The sequence below is a fragment of the Rhipicephalus sanguineus genome, chromosome 1 (genome assembly GCF_013339695.2).
Source record: "Rhipicephalus sanguineus isolate Rsan-2018 chromosome 1, BIME_Rsan_1.4, whole genome shotgun sequence".
NCBI classification, from domain to species: Eukaryota; Metazoa; Arthropoda; class Arachnida; order Ixodida; family Ixodidae; genus Rhipicephalus; species Rhipicephalus sanguineus.
In genome coordinates, this window is record NC_051176.1 from 219,871,472 (window position 1) to 219,887,263 (window position 15,792).

Genomic DNA, 15,792 nt, shown 5'->3' on the forward strand with positions numbered 1-15,792 from the left:
GTTTTGCCCGGAGTGGTGCGCGACGGCAGAACAGCCACGTGCTTATTCGCTTATGCAATATTACCACAGTGTGTCTGGCCGGCATTTTTTTCCGGTTTCACGCGTGACGTACAGCCGCTGTGAAGAGGTCTTCACCGGCGCACCCAACGTTTTTAGAACCCCAGGTTCCAGAAACGTTGGGCGCACCATCAAGCCGCGGTCTCCGGATCACAGAATCAAATTTTTTTTGCCGTTATTTTCTAGGGTAGGAAGGCAGCGCCACTGTATTGAGGACGCGCTTAAATGAGGAAGCTCTCTGACTCATGACTCTACTCATTGGCGGCGTCATGCTATCCTATCCGAACCAATCCAGTTCGAAGTCATCGTCAGTCATCGTGGTCAGTACCTGATTGTGTGCTGTGGTTTGTGGTGGTTGTTTCTAGTTTTCGTGTGCGGGCTCCGTTTTCCGTATTCTCTTTTAAGTGGTGTCACATTTCGACGTAAGGCAGGACATTTCGGTACATTTCTGTTGTAGGCGAAAGGGCAGAAGAGATTATGTATTCTCAAGCCCCACCTCAAGCACCGAAGGCCGATGTCGGCTACCTCCAGGGTCTCTTCAGGAAGTACGGTGATCTTGTTTCATTTGTCATCTGAAAGTGTGCGCAATTTTTGTTCGAATAACTGTCAGCACTCAGCACAGTTGTATAGTGGTAAGCGTTGGTATTGGGAGTCTAAAGTCGTCGTGCGTGGTTCAGCCCCCTTCGATGACGTTGTCACTGATTTGAAGCGGGCAGGACCGAATCGGTTAATAAGTTTTAGTCAGTTTCGCACATAAGATTCTAGTGATTTGCTAGACATGTTCGAATGGCTGTTTCAGTGTCGACAAAGATCGAAGTGGAAACATAAGCGCAACGGAGCTCCAGAGTGCCCTGTCAAATGGTGAGTTGACGTCCCTTATCTTGACGGGATGAAAGGGCTTGCGTAACGCTCTTAGGAGCTATGCCAGCAGTAGTGCACCCACTGGCAGGACCACCCGTGTGTAACGGACCTTATCGACAGGGTCAGACTAAATGGGATATCCTGACTGCAGGCAGCGCTACAATTACACATTTAGTATTGGCTCCTAGTCAAGATGTATATCAATGGTCTAATTGGTGCTGAAATACTGACTTTAGCAGCTGGGACACCGTGATGCAGAAAGCACTGTCGAGATACCTTATCCACTGCCATGAAAATGTGATAAGTTACCTGTATACCTCACACGATCTATTGCTTTTATATTGACAACTTTTGTTAACTTTGTACAACTAATGTAAATAGGACAAGCTATCCTGGAAAAATCACTGCGTCCTCTGCAGTGCTTCACACATTGTTTATCTTCATTGACAAGTGGTTTTAAAAATTTTCAACCATCATCGTCTCTGGTTTTTTTAACACATCAGCATACTGGAGGGAAAGACAGCATACATGAACATTCTGTGCCTGTCATTGTGCTTACATTACTGGTGATGCTCACTTTTTGGTCCTCTATAAAGGCAGTGCTTTATAATACATGGGCTTGGACTGCCCTGGAGAAGGTGCTCCCGTTAGGCTAACGGAAAGGTGAAGTTATCACTATTACTGAGCCGTATCAGCACTGGTTCAGCCTAGGTTTGACTGTCAAAACATGTGCACCAGTGAGGCTGCGTGCGATAATACTGGGGGCGTTCTGCTGAAGTTCCCACCAGGTTCAGTTGCACAAGTAACCACATTATTGTGTGCAAGATGTATGTATATGTTACAAAATTAACAGTATTTTCACCTCTAACATGCACATCTAGCCTACTAGACCCTCTTGACAATAATGTAACCGATTGCATGCAACTGGTTACAGAAAAATGTGATTGAATTGCAGTGGGTGTTACTGACAAAAAAGAGATAATAAATGACAAAACTGAGAATTCTACTAAAACCCTCATTTGTTCAGACAAATGTTGGCAGCACACACTGGTTCCAGGTTTAAAAAAGTGTGAGGCAATATTGTATTATTATTTCTACTAAGCAAATTTAATGAAGACTTTCACTAGAAAAGAGAACAATATGTGCACTTTCCAATATTATGAAATATACAAATGTTAGCCTTAAAACTATTAATATGTCTATAGTCGGGTACAACTTTAGAAGGCAGCGGCATTTCCCCCTCAAAGGCGGATGCACACGAGCCTCCACCAATAGGCGCGCACTTCGGGTGACGCCATGAGCCGGACGGCCGGTGACCCCGCCGACGGAGAACATGCCTAATATGGCCGCCCGGGACTATTTCTTTAGTCGCTGAGGCAATCAGCTGCTGCACTTGGGTCATCTGGGCGGGGCCTTTCCTGCCTTCTAAAGTTGTACCCGACTACAGTTAATGCCCCAGTTTTTCCTGCGGTGATCTACGAGTGTTTGCTGCATAGTCTTGAGCACCAATGTTCCCGTCAAGTCAAAGATAAGGTCCTAAGGCTTATTCTACTCACGTCATGCGGGCTGCCGGTTCAGTGGAGCATAAATTAATGCTAGCCAAAGTCACAAAATACAGGGTCACCAGTGCATGAGGTGGTTAGATAAGATTCTTCAAGCTACCGGGAAGCACCTCGGTGAGCTCAATAGCTTATGTTAACTCGACAGTATAAAATGGTTGCTTTATATACTATATTTTCTAGCATATAACCCGCACGAAAATGCTGGAAAATGTGCCTAAAATGTGGGGGTGTGGGTTATATGCATACTCTTTTTTCTTTTTGTAGCATTAAAGTTAGGGGTGCGGGTTATATGCGAGAAAATTCGGTATATATGCATGCATCCAGGATTTTATCTTATGGTGGGGGGGGGGGGGGTGAGGGGGTTGATATTTTAATAGTATGTGTGTGTTGAAGCCTACATATGTGTGCATAAACATACAAACTGAATTAATATTTTCTGTAGCAGTGTGCTTGACTAGGCTGGTTGGTGCATTATGAAAGGAAACAAAACAGTGCTTTTGACAGGACAAATTTTCATGAAATTAGGTAGGGGTGGAACCCTCCCCAGCCTCTGGTTGTACCTATATGTGTGTGTACGTGCAAATGAGCACACATACATACATATTGTATTACTGAAAGCAGTGGACATTGTTTGTGCAAGAAATTGAAATGAATAATTAACTGATTACCTTATGACAAATATTGCAATTGGTAAATTGAAGCTGGTAAGACTTCAAGGCATATCCACTTGGAAATAATTCTATGGATGACACAATTTCAGTATATATGCACTGTCAGACTTGTGGTAAAAATTAGAGCTGTGCGAATAGCAAAATTTTGGCTGCGAAGCGAATTCGAATATTGAAGTGTGAGTGCAAATCAAATCGAATATTTTTCGAATATTTCTCGAATATTTCTAGAATATTTTTCGAATACTTCGAAGCGAAATTGCAGAAAAAAAAAGTTGGAGAGGATTCGTAAGCATATTCTTATGAGATAGCAACATGAAAGTGTTTCTTTTCGCTAGGTTGATGAAGCACTGGCGGGGTGGTGTTTCATAGTTGTCTTATCAAGAATGAGGCAATGTAGAGGCCGAATTCTATTTATGTATATGGTTTGGTGCAACCAAAGTGTTGCCGACAACACTTTACACGTGATGGGCAAAGATGCCATTTCCTCAGCCTCTCCTCCTCTATCAGCTTCTGTGGAAGCCCAACTGATTTGGCGGACAAGGGTGTGCTCCCTTCAAGTCTGGAGTTCCAAATCTGCCTTGTAGATGTCGATATGTAAGAACATCTGAAATTTTGGATGCTAAAAAACTTCGGCGTCCGATTTTTTGGAATTCCTGCCCAAATTTTACTCCCAAAACAGCATTAATTGAGCCCCCAACTCTGCCACATCTTTCATCTCCATGTTGGAACCAGCGTTTTTTTGAGTTAATACATTTGCGACCGTAGCGGAGCTTGAAAGAAAGCCTTGCTGCAAAACCGGGGTGTGATGAGGTGAAGCATACTGAAAATCTAGGGACCACTTCCAATCGGACGTTGACTGTGTCTTGGCAAAGTTCGACCGTAACGGAGCTTGAAAGGTAGCTTTGCCACAATACGAGAGTGTAATGAGGTGAAGCATATTGAAAATCTGAAGGGGTCACTTTCAATCGGACGTTGACTGTTTTTTAGGAAGTTCGAATAGTTCGAATAGTAAAATTTCAGTGCAAATCAAATCGAGTAGCAAACACTATTCGAAAAATATTCGAATTTTCGAATATTCACATGCCCCTAGTACAAATGCACTTTCATTGCACCTAATTTTTAAAATCTTGCCTAATGCACTTATGCACAACGATAAGTGGACCACCATTTTATTTCTTAGTTAAGTTGAAGAACTAAAAATACAGAAACTAGTGTCATCTTGTGAATTTGGGGTGGATCCACCTTGTGAATGTCCTGGAATTTGTAAATTACTGTATGTGCCATGGGGTAATTAGTTGCAATGATTAGTGACTTGTATTAATTGTGTAATTATGTATTTGTTTCTCGAGCTAATGATGCCTGCTTCTTTGAATATGGTATGTGTGTGTGCATGTATGTGTGTTAACTGCTCTTGTGACACCAAGCATTGCTAGTACAGTCTGCTCCCATGACTTTCTAAATCCTGTTGTCATCTTTGATAGGAACTTGGAAGCCATTCAACCCAGAAACAGTGCGAATGATGATAGGTAAGTCCTTATTGTTAATTCATTGTTTTTTGCACTTGCTTGCATACTAGGACCTGTAATGTTATGTTAACTATGGCTGTTATTTAAACATTTAGCTTTTTGGTTATTCCTGATTGTTGGAATTTATTTATGTAGAGCGATATTTACAGAGTTTGTTTACTAAGCTGTAGCCTAATATGTAGAACATAGGGCTTGGTTGTGTGAGTTCCATGGTTTGATCCCCATCTTGTATGGTGCTTATTGGAGGTGTGTTGCCCAAGAGAGAGTTGCATAGACCACTGTGGTTGCTTTACAATAACTGACAAGCCACGGACAAGCCATGTGCAAGCCTCCACGTCTTTTTGAAATTTACGTGACGAAAATGACTGTGCTGATGCTTTAATATGGGAATGCAGGGCCAGTATATTGTAGTGATGCCTTTTCAGATGTTGATGCCTTTTCATGCTCTTCGCACTTTGCTCTTCACACTTTGCCAGTGGTCAGAGCGACAGTCCCTTTACATTATGAATGGGATCAGCCGACTGTGAGTGGCGGATGATAAAACAGGCATAGAAAAAAGCATAATGGATAGCTACAAAATGCCGGCCTTGACTTTGGCTTTGACATCTGCTTGATTGTGTGCTGTCTGATAGAAAACTTAGCTATATCCATATGTACATTTTCAGGACATATGCCTGAATATCTAGTATTTGAGTGGCTCAGTGGTGTTCACAACTGCATGGCATTGCTCTTGGTGCAAACTGAGCACTAAAGTTAGTGACTTTGAGGTCCTGTAGGTATCACCATTCTTTTTCTCTAATCCTTGAAGTGGAATAGACAGAACTGCTTGGACAGCTTTCATTCAACGCATTTTAGCCAAATACATGCCACATTATGGAGCTGAACCTCCATAGAATGAACACGGATGTAGCGAATTACCAAACATAACAAAGCAACTAAAAATTGTCCCACCGCTGTCACAGTGTAACATATGTTGTATGTTTATAATAAGTGTAGAATATCTTGAAGCAATGTTTGCGTCAAATGCAGCCTCATTATAATGAGCTCGGACTCTAGTGCATTGTTGACGACTATCAGCCTGCCTCTGGCTAAGCCAAAATAAATTATTGAAGTCTACTTTTCAGAGAATGGTAGAAAATGTTTCTCTACGCAGTGCAATGTCATCTACACCACATGCTGAGACAGCATGGTTAGCTTCTATGTGATAATGCTTGGTTGTGCCATGCTCACAGGTAGCCATATAACACTATTACAGTGTGAACCATCAGCTTGAATGTATGGAAACCAGGTCATGGATTTACTACGACTACCTTAAAGCCATTACAAAATTTTAAGTGGGTGCATAACAATATGAAGCTTTTACTGTATAGGGTGGCTGATTTTTAGGTAAACATTTTGGTCTTGGTACAGGAATTAGCCAATAAATGAATACATGTTAGCATAATACTTCAGCTGGCAGTCACTATTGACTTCCTTAATTTGCCATACGTCTTCCTACAAGCTCTTTTGTCCTAAAGCAAGACAACAGCAGGTAGGTGCACACAAATGAACATTAGGTGAGCATGTCATCCTATGTATTAAGCCTATGTGTTAGAACACTGTATAAGTCTTTGCTGTAGTTGTGTGTCTTTCTGCCAGTGTGCTTCCTGTGTTGTGGCATGACTTTCTGTGCACTTTGGCAATGCAAAGATACCAACTTTGTGGCGCACTCCTCACCATTCTTGTCTCTCTCCATTATCATCATCATGTGTGCTGTCCTCTTCCTCCAACACAGACATGTTTCGTTCACCAGGCATGTTTGACCGCAGCCGAACTGGCACAGTCAACTTCGACGAATTTGTCTCTCTCTGGAATTACATCACCAACTGGCTCAACTGCTTCCAGAGCTTTGACAAAGACCGTTCCGGTGCCATAGACAAGGGCGAACTCACTGAGGCTCTCACTAAGTTTGGTGTGTACCTGCACGTTTTATACTGTGATAAAGCTTATTTGACTGCTAAACCTTTTTTTACTATTATTATTTTTTGCTGTTACATGAAGTTTTGTCATTCTAGGGTTGCCATCAAAAATGGTACAGGTATGCTATGGTATGCAGTGCATTGCCTTGTAGACTGCCATGATGCAGTGATGTGATCGCTGTGCCAAACTGCACCAAGAGGTGAAACTTGCTAGATTTTGCTACATTTTGGCAAAAATTCCATAATTTGTACCACGTGTGCATCAAGATGTCATTTTTGTGGCCTTTCATAGAGATAGAAGACAATAGCTGCTTGAAATTCACATTTAAGTTAACACTAATTATGAGTGGCCACGGGAACAGACGATAATTGTTGGGGTTTTACGTCCCAAAACCATGATATGATTATGAAAGACACCATAGTGGTGGGCTCCAGAAGTTTTCACCATCTGGTGTTCTTTAATGTGCACCTAAATCTAAGTACATGAGCCTCTAGAATTTTCGCCTCCATCGAAAATGTGACCGCCACGGCCGGGATTCGATTCTGCGACCTTCGTGTCAGCAGTCGAGCACCGTAACCACTAGAACACCGTGGCAGGTGATGGGAGCAGACAGGCAAGTGCTATGTATTATATGAAAAAAACCTCTAAATACCAATAACTACCTACTCAACAGGGACAATTGTTGGATTAAGCTATTGATGATGAGCAAGTAAATCGCACTTGTCGCATCGTGATGGTACCAGCCTACCATAATGTCCATGCCCGACTACCATTCGTGTTACTATGTTGCCTGTGGCGACCACCTTGACCAGCTACAAGAACACGTGCACACAGCATCTCGTAATGGTGACATCAGCATTGAAGAGTGTGCCCTTTCATAAGCCACACCACCATCACTTTGCAGAGCAAGATTGCTCATGGAATGTTTTCCCCAGAAAGCACGATACCACAGTATCCCATTATCTCAGTTCCGCTTCTTGAATGTGGCAAAATTGCATGTTTAGGAACTTGTAAAAATTAAACATAAAGCTTTCCATTAATGCAAGTTTTATAGATTACAAAGTAGGTTTCTTAATAAAAGCACCAATTAATCATTAAATGCAGTATTTTATGAACTTCCCATGAACGAGGAGCTTAACAATTTTGTTTGTAAAGCGCAACAGCATGTATTTCACCAGACAATGTGAACGCTTGCCTTGTACTAAAGGTACAAACATCATTAAAATAATTCTTTTCAACAGTATAAAGAATGCATAGAAAATTTATGCAGCTAATGCTTCCAGTACTGCAAGTAAAGTATCGTGGAAAGCCTCACTGAAAGAGGAAGTGTATTGCGGGGAAATCTTACGTGATCTGAGGTCATCGAACTACAGAAGCTTGGGGCTGTCCCACAGGAAAATGAAGAGTGGTAAGTTAATATCACGTTCTGGGACGGAGGCTTCAGATGGGTGGCACCCCCCCCCTTTTCTTTCTTGTTTGGGAGGGGTTGGGGGGCCTCCACCGGACTAGATACCTCAGCAGCCTTAACTATGTGCTACATTTTGTTCAAGACATGTAGTACAATTCTGCAGTGAAGATTGTGCAAACGAATTCCAAATTTCGGTCACAACAACTTTGTGCACCTACCTCTCAATCCGTACCATCCCCTCCAAGAAAATGGGAAACCTACGCCTCTGTTCTGGGACATCACATATAGAGAAACATGTACGTGTGCTCATATTGACTTTGTTAAGCATGTCACAACTGCTTGTTGGAAAATGTGCGACTGGTAACTGCTCTGAAAGGCTGATTTGCTGCTCCAAAGTAAGGTTTTAGCTGCTACAGAAGCTGTACCACAGTGGCTTAAGTCAATCGCATCACCGCCAACATGGCTGCTGTGTGTGCGAAATAGTCGAGGCTGATAATATTTGATTTATTTGATGGTATTGGGAATGTTGGCAAGCTTATTACTGGCTTTAACATTTAGTTATCAGACAAACACACAGAAATGACACAAGGAAATGAGAAACAGACTGACATATATGCATGATGATATGCATTTAACATAACTTGCTGTCAGTTGTGCAGAACGAGGGGGCATTAAGCTCTTGACATCACTAGAGAAACCATCAGTCTTGTAACTAGAAGGGGAAAAGAAAAATTGAAGGTTCGTTTGAACTCTTTCGTCACTCGGCAACTGAGGAAGACAAAACATCTTTCATATGATGTACAAGTGGTTCTTTATTGCTTTAGTTTACTGATACAAGAAAAACAATATCGAGAATGTGACAAAAGTTCGCCCATTTTGTGATGCAGGCTATCGTCTCAGTGAACCAACCATGAGTATGCTGCTTGTCAAGTTTGACAGGGATGGAAAAGGCTCTATAAACTTTGATGACTTCATCCAGTGCTGTGTGACATTACAGGTGACATTTGTCTGTTCCTCCTTTTTTTACTCTTGATATTTCAGGTCTGTGCATGTACGAGTCCCATAGTCATAATTTATAACTTTAGGAACTGTTTTCCTTTTGTGTGGCATAATGCCCACGGTTATGGTTGCTGGGGCAGTGGTCATGCTGTCACTATCTTAACCAACCAGTGTGCTGATAAAGCGATCCATAGTGGTGTCATGTGTAGCCATTGTGGTGAGTCCATAACATTACATATATATATATATTGTATGCATGGTATGGAACCTTAGCTGCACTAATAGACTTCTTTGCTAAACTACAATAAGCTGGATTTTAAAAATGTTTGCTGTGTTTAAAGGGGCCCTATAACACTTTTCAAGTGTTATAGGGCCCAGGGGCGTAGCCAAGGGGGGGGTTGGGGGGGTTCAAACCCTCCCTGAAATTTTTCAGTTTTGCTTGCATATATATACACGCACACATACAAACGCACGCACGAACATACATAAAGTATGGTTGAACCCCCCCCCCCCCCCGAAAAAAATTTCTGGCTACGCCCCTGATAGGGCCCCTTGTGTTTCAAGTGTTTTTTTTTTATTTGTGGTGTAAGTAAACTGATACTTGGAGGCAGCTTTAGCATAGCTCAAAACATCAATATGAAAATATTTAATACTTTCATCAGGCATCTCTGTCATCTTCATCAGTGTGTAGTAATGCTTGCCAGAAGCATTTATGACAAACGTCACCAGTTGCTTGTTCACAATTGTTTAACAGAGTTGCAGATAACCGCCTCACTGCTGCAAAATTTTACTTGAGATTTGGTTTAAGTTTTGTTTGCTGTTCGTTTCATATTAATGCACACTGGTACGGTCTTAAAAAAAAAAAGCACTACAACTGCAAAACACTGTGTGCACATGAGCAGTGTATCTATGTGAAAACTTCTCCTCGTGCTTGTGTGCACTTGTGAACAGCCTCATTTGGTGTGTGCTGTACACTCATGAACGTTCAAGTGATGAATGTTTCTCACCTCAGCACATTGCCTCACCCTTTCGTTGGGGTGTGGCACCACAACGTTTGCAACTGTGGTAACTGTGTTATCAGCACATAGAATGGGCAACCATGGAGCGCAATCTTCCGCTACGTAGGTGCTTCAAGCTCTTGCCATTGGCAGTGCTGGGTTACGTCTATGGGTTAAGGAAATAAAGACATGTGACTCCATGAAGTTCGAGTTGAGGACACGCATTTCTTTTTCTGATATATTTAATTTTAGGCTGAATAACTTTGGACTGCATACCCCCTGTGCTGCCATTCTTACCACATTTGTCTATTCATCTATCAGTCTACGCAGTGTACAAAGAATGCAGGCTTAAAAAGTGTGAGTGGCCTTTTAGAGAGTTTGATGACTTGCCATTGTGCTGTGATAAAAATATAAAATAGGAGCCATATTGTTGTTGTTTGTATTACTAGTCAAATGAGCTGGACTTACAAGAGCTTTTGGCAGCTGTTCTTTTTCTTTCAAGTTATATCACAAAGTATTGCTGCGGAGTTGATTTTATGATTATATATACTGCCAGTGATCTTGTTTTGATAGTTTAGGTCCTTAAAGTGCCAGTAAACAGGCTCGGACTTTTTTTTTTACACCTCCCAAACAAGCTTGCTAATTCGTGCGAAAGGCTGCGGCGATCATATTTTGTGAATATCACAGCACTGCGCGCAGCGCAGACGCTCCATTTCGAACAACAATTCATGCGCCCCTCTCCTGCACCTGACCAGTCCTTTGCGCCCACGCAGTGACATAACCTTGTCCATCAACATTACGAGCACCGACTTTGTCGATTGGTTCTTTGCGCTACGAAACAGCGTCTTGGCCCTACAGTGATGCAGTTTTGGGTGCACAGTCCGCATTTTCATTCTCCTGTGCTGCCCTTTGCCGTTTCGGTAGAGCCCTGAGACTACTGGAACAAGCAGTATCGCCAGAACCATGGCTAGAACGAAAGCCTCTGAGATCAACAGGAGTCTTGCGACTTTATCGCTAGGGGAAGGGCGCTTGCGCCGTGGCATATTTGTTTACTATGCCAGTGCCTTGCACCGCGCTTCCTCACCGCGCCGCTCTGACACGGACAACATGTAGAGGAAGCCTTGCTTGGTAGTTGGCTGTGCACTGATGAGGTAATCGCTGACGCTGTGCTATGTTGTCGAAGTGGGCGTAGTCATGACAGAGGGCTATGCCTACCCCTCTTCGCTGCCCAGAAGGGTGGGAAAGCCAAGCGGGAAACTGAAACCAGCCAAAGCGGGCTGTTCTATACCCTGTAACTTCCTTATTACAGCACTTATTCACAAAATTCTTGTGGCAGCGTGTTCATACCGTACAAATGCACAGTTATCTCTCCATCTCAAATTTTGAACTGTGAGGTTGTTTGCTGGCTCTTTAATGATCCTGCATGGGATGAAGGTATTAACCCTTTGCGGTCCGTTGTCGGGCAGCGCCCGACAACGCAACACGGCCGTAGCGGTCCGCTGTCGGGCCCCGCCCGACAAGGGTGTTCGTGGTTTAAATTTTGCTGTTTTCTCACCGCGAGTCGCGCGCATTTTTTGTATACATGAAGGGCCATCTCTTGAGGAATAAGTGAGCTTTGTTTGTTGAGGTTTTACTTTTTTGACACTAGGGTGCAGCACTATGATCAGCACGGGGCCTAGAGCGTACCCACTCGCGCGCGCGGTTCGCTGAGAAGCATGGCCACGTTTTCACCGCGTGCGTTTTACGGCGGTGCTTTTAGCGAAAGCGAGGATGACTTTAGTGAGGAAGAGAATTACGTGCCTCCACCAGACAGTGATGACAGTGATTCGACAGAAGTGAGTGACGAAGACGACGACGGCGGCGGTGGAAACCTGCAGTAATAACCCTGGCCTGCACACAGGGGAATGCTTTGAGCGGTATCATACGTTGCCCAAATATCACTAAAAGAGTTGCCTGCAGAATGCAGGAGCAAAAATAAATATCCTGTGCGTTTCTCTTCCACAGCTTGTGTTTTTATTCGCGGCGCCAGAAACTGGCGAAATAGTTTCGGACCGCTAGAGCCGGAAAGTGGGTAAAGGTTTTGGACCGCAAAGGGTTAAGGGATGTGATCTGCAGATGTATGCACCTGCGAGCAGATGGCAATTACATATTGCTTTGTGAAAAAAAGTGCACAGGTAGTACTTGCCTTGAATACAGTAATGTTTCGCACTATAAATGCCTGTATTGTTATAGTTCTTTCATTTCAGTGTATTGCAAACATTTATTAGCCAATGAAATCCACATTGTTCTCCGATAGTTTACATTCTCTCAGACCAGCTTTACACAATGCTGCATAAGTAACTGGTTTTGGTCAATTTGCTTGCTTTTGTTGCCTTCAGACTTTGACAGCGGCTTTCCGGCATTACGACACCGACCAAGATGGGTGGATCACCATTGGCTACGAAGATTTCCTCAAGCTTGTATTTAGCCTGCGGATGTGATGATTGATTGCATTCTGTTAACATACTGATAGACTGCTGCATTCATTCCACCTATTCTTTTACGGACACAATTTCTTCTATGTGATCTGCCCACATCCTGTGCTGGCATTTGTATGGGATGGTTGGCCTGCGATTATTTTAAAAAGTATATCTGGATGTTTGCTTACTGTATCTAAAAAAAGATTGCCAGCTGAATTTTCGCACAGTTTTCAACCAACAATAAATTTGTCAGAGTGCTTTTATCCTTGATCTGTTTATATATATATTATTAAATATATGTGTGTGTGTGTGTGTGTTTGTGTGTGTGTGTAGGAAAGCAGATGACTTAAGTAGGGATGGGCGAATAGTGAATTTGAGGTTCGAAGCGGATCCGAAGCGAATAGTGATTTGGTCGAATAACGTCGAATCGAATAGTTCGAATAGCATGTACCACATATTATTATGTGGTACATGCTACATACATGCTACATGCCGCCCGTCCTGTCGTGTGTTTCTTTGCTTTGTGTATGTGCTCTTTCGCGGCTAAAAGATGTCACTAAGCAAGTACCAACTAGGCCAACAAACAGTCTTGTTAAAAATATTATGAAAAATGAACATTTTTGTCGTGACCTTTGCACAATATTTTTTAGGATTGGAGCTAGGTATGAGTGAATGTCACTTTTTTGGTTTGAAATGAAGTGGAAGAAACCTTGAATAGTATCAAAATTTGAATAGCAGTAGGGTGCAAGTTATAAGTGATACAATACGTTAAAATTTAAAAATTGCTATACTTAGCGCATATAAGCCCATATCACACACTTTTAAACTTAAAAAAATATGTACATTTAACCTTGAAGTGTGGCTTCGCGGCAGTGCAGATTCCCCTTGGGTGGGTGGTTTCACGGCACAGCAACCTTACGCTGCAGTGAAACCACCTTTACAGGGCGTTATGTGCGGTTAAACATGCATATATTCGTTCATTTCGAATACTTCGAAATTTTGAATAATATAAATTCGTATCGAAGTGAATTCGAATACTTTAATATTCGTTCGAATATTCGAAACGCCCGAATATTTGCCCATCCTTACTCTTAAGGGCTCGTTTTTCTTTGTTAGACACAATATTAATGAGAACTAACTGACAATAACGCCAAGGAAAGTATAGGGGGTGTTGTCTGTAATATTTAGAATATAAATGTGAAGAAAGTAAAGTGGACGAAAAGATAACTTGCCGCTGGCAACCGAACCTGCGACCTTCGAGTAACACATCCAATGCTCTACCACTGAGCTATGGCGGCGGTCATCCTCCCGTCCACTTTATGGGGTATATATGTGCATTTAAACCTAGGAGTGTTAGTCAGCACCAATTGGAGCCATGGTGGCGAGTGTGGAACACTCTTTTTTCTGCCTGTTGGCGTCAATGAAGATAACTTGCCACCGGTCCCTGCCGGCGTTAAGTAATCTTTTCGTCCACTTTACTTTCTTCACATTTTATATTCTAAATACTACAGATAACACCCCCTTGGCGTTATTGTCTGTCAGTTCTCATTAATATTGTGTGTGTGTGTGTGTGTGTGTGCGCAAGAATCTGCCCTGTTTATGGCAGTTGCTTTGCACACAGCTGGAGCACCATTGATGTTGCAGTAGTGAGTGTGCTGTTGTTTCAGAAGTAACAGATGAAGTGATGTTTTTCATAGATAATCTATGCACAGCACTAATTGTAAATGCTCAGTAAAGAGAAAGAAAGTGTGAACAACATGCGTTAAAAAGGCCATGATGATGTGTAGTGCAGCATACATTACATTATATAAATACCACTGTGACCACAACATTAACCATTTTTAGGTTATAAAAAAAGTGGAGAAATATGGTCATTGCACTGTTGGAGCTAAATCTCTATTTGTGCTACGTTAGGACGACTGGGCATCCCGTCTGTGTGGGTGAAGGCGCATGTGCGCTTCTAATAAAATTTTCACTGCTGCTGTCATTAAGCTTACCCCTTATTTTTGTAACTGCAACTGCCAACTATTTGCTGCCATGTACATACAGAAAATTGGTCCTTATACGTTGAAATGTTTGTGCTATTCTTTCAGGGATAAATATTACTGATGTGAATGTTGTGGACAAGCACATCATTTGAGGAACACACTGTGAGAAGCGGAAGATAAACCATATTTTAAGGGAGTATTAAATGAAGCATTTCCGTGTTCTAGATTTTTTTATGGCACTTGTGATATATTCCGCACTTTAAAAAATAAACATGTGCTAGCAAGGGAGTTGTGTTTCTTGCGGTGTTAAAAGAAGCCAATCTGTTCTTTTTCTCTCTCTTTTTTTTTTTTTTAGTATGCGAACTCTATCCAAGTTTGTTCTCAACCTTGAGCTTTAAAAGGCTAGTTTGCAGTGTTCCAGGATGCCCTTAAATGGAAATAGCAACAATTAATCGTTTCATTTGTGTGCGCTCTCAAAACGCACAAATGTGTGCTTCGGGAGAGCACACTCAAGTTTGTGTTCTTTCATTAATTTAGCATGAGAAAAATTGAATAGAGGAAAAGAAAATGGTGGTTAAACCTACCCATCTTGAATTTCTTGCAGCCTTGGTGCAGTTAAGATATCGGAGTATATGCTTGTATTTGAATCATTTTGGTACAGCAGGATCATATGAAAACATGCCAAGCCGAAACCTTTAGAATGCAGTTACAACCACTTAAAGGATGGTGCATTTGTCTTTGTATATTTCTCATGTTTGTTCTCAACAGAGTATTGTTGACGCAAGATCTACATTGTAGGATCAATGAAGCTCGCATCCAACAGAACAAGCCCTACCTTCATTGTCTGTTTTTAGATGCAGAGGCAAGAAGTGTGCAAAAAGTCTATTCGGTGGCCAAAAAATCACATTAGCGTCTGCCAACACTTATAAATGGGCAATAAGAACCTTACAAGAACCCCAACACTCAGAAATGCCTGGTCAGCATTGTCTGCTTGCACAAAGGAAGTCAGTGTGCACTTTGGCACGGAGTTCCTGAGCCATAAGTGCTACTTACATATTTAGAATCCCAAAGTTTGAAGTGGCCCAGTGGTAGTTCTGCCTTCCTTAGTCACTGGCTAATATGTGGACAGTGCCACTGTTGGTGCTCCCTGCAAATTGTTTATCGGAGGAGGAAACTTCTACTGGCACACTGATAGCTTCTCGAGCTCATTTGGTGCATTGTTTTGCACTAATCTGCCAACAATTCATTTTAAGTGTCTTTTAAAATGAGCTTTTTACACTAGCATAATGTTTGCAGTTTAGAAG

General features: G+C 42.1%; 1 protein-coding gene across 2 annotated transcripts; it reads left to right on the forward strand.

Annotated features, from left to right (window-relative positions):
- The first annotated feature begins 349 nt into the window (after positions 1–349).
- On the forward strand, positions 350–14,776 carry LOC119372501 (programmed cell death protein 6). Of its 2 annotated transcripts, none has more exons than XM_037642979.2 (6): positions 350–602; positions 857–918; positions 4,633–4,677; positions 6,452–6,628; positions 8,932–9,041; positions 12,420–14,776. In XM_037642979.2, exons 1-6 carry the CDS (start codon positions 535–537, stop codon positions 12,519–12,521), a joined length of 564 nt encoding a protein of 187 aa, XP_037498907.1. In that variant the 5' UTR covers positions 350–534; the 3' UTR covers positions 12,522–14,776. The 2 variants fall into 2 exon arrangements, with proteins under 2 accessions (XP_037498907.1, XP_037498915.1); XM_037642987.2 differs by having other exon boundaries at positions 6,470–6,628.
- Positions 14,777–15,792: the final 1,016 nt, after the last annotated feature.

Coding starts and splice junctions, on each gene's coding strand:
- LOC119372501 (XM_037642979.2), top strand. CDS start 535: ATGTATTCTCAAGCCCCACCTCAAGCACCGAAGGCCGATGTCGGCTAC. Junction 919..4,632: donor CCAGAGTGCCCTGTCAAATG/GTGAGTTGACGT, acceptor CATCTTTGATAG/GAACTTGGAAGCCATTCAAC. Junction 6,629..8,931: donor TGAGGCTCTCACTAAGTTTG/GTGTGTACCTGC, acceptor TTTGTGATGCAG/GCTATCGTCTCAGTGAACCA.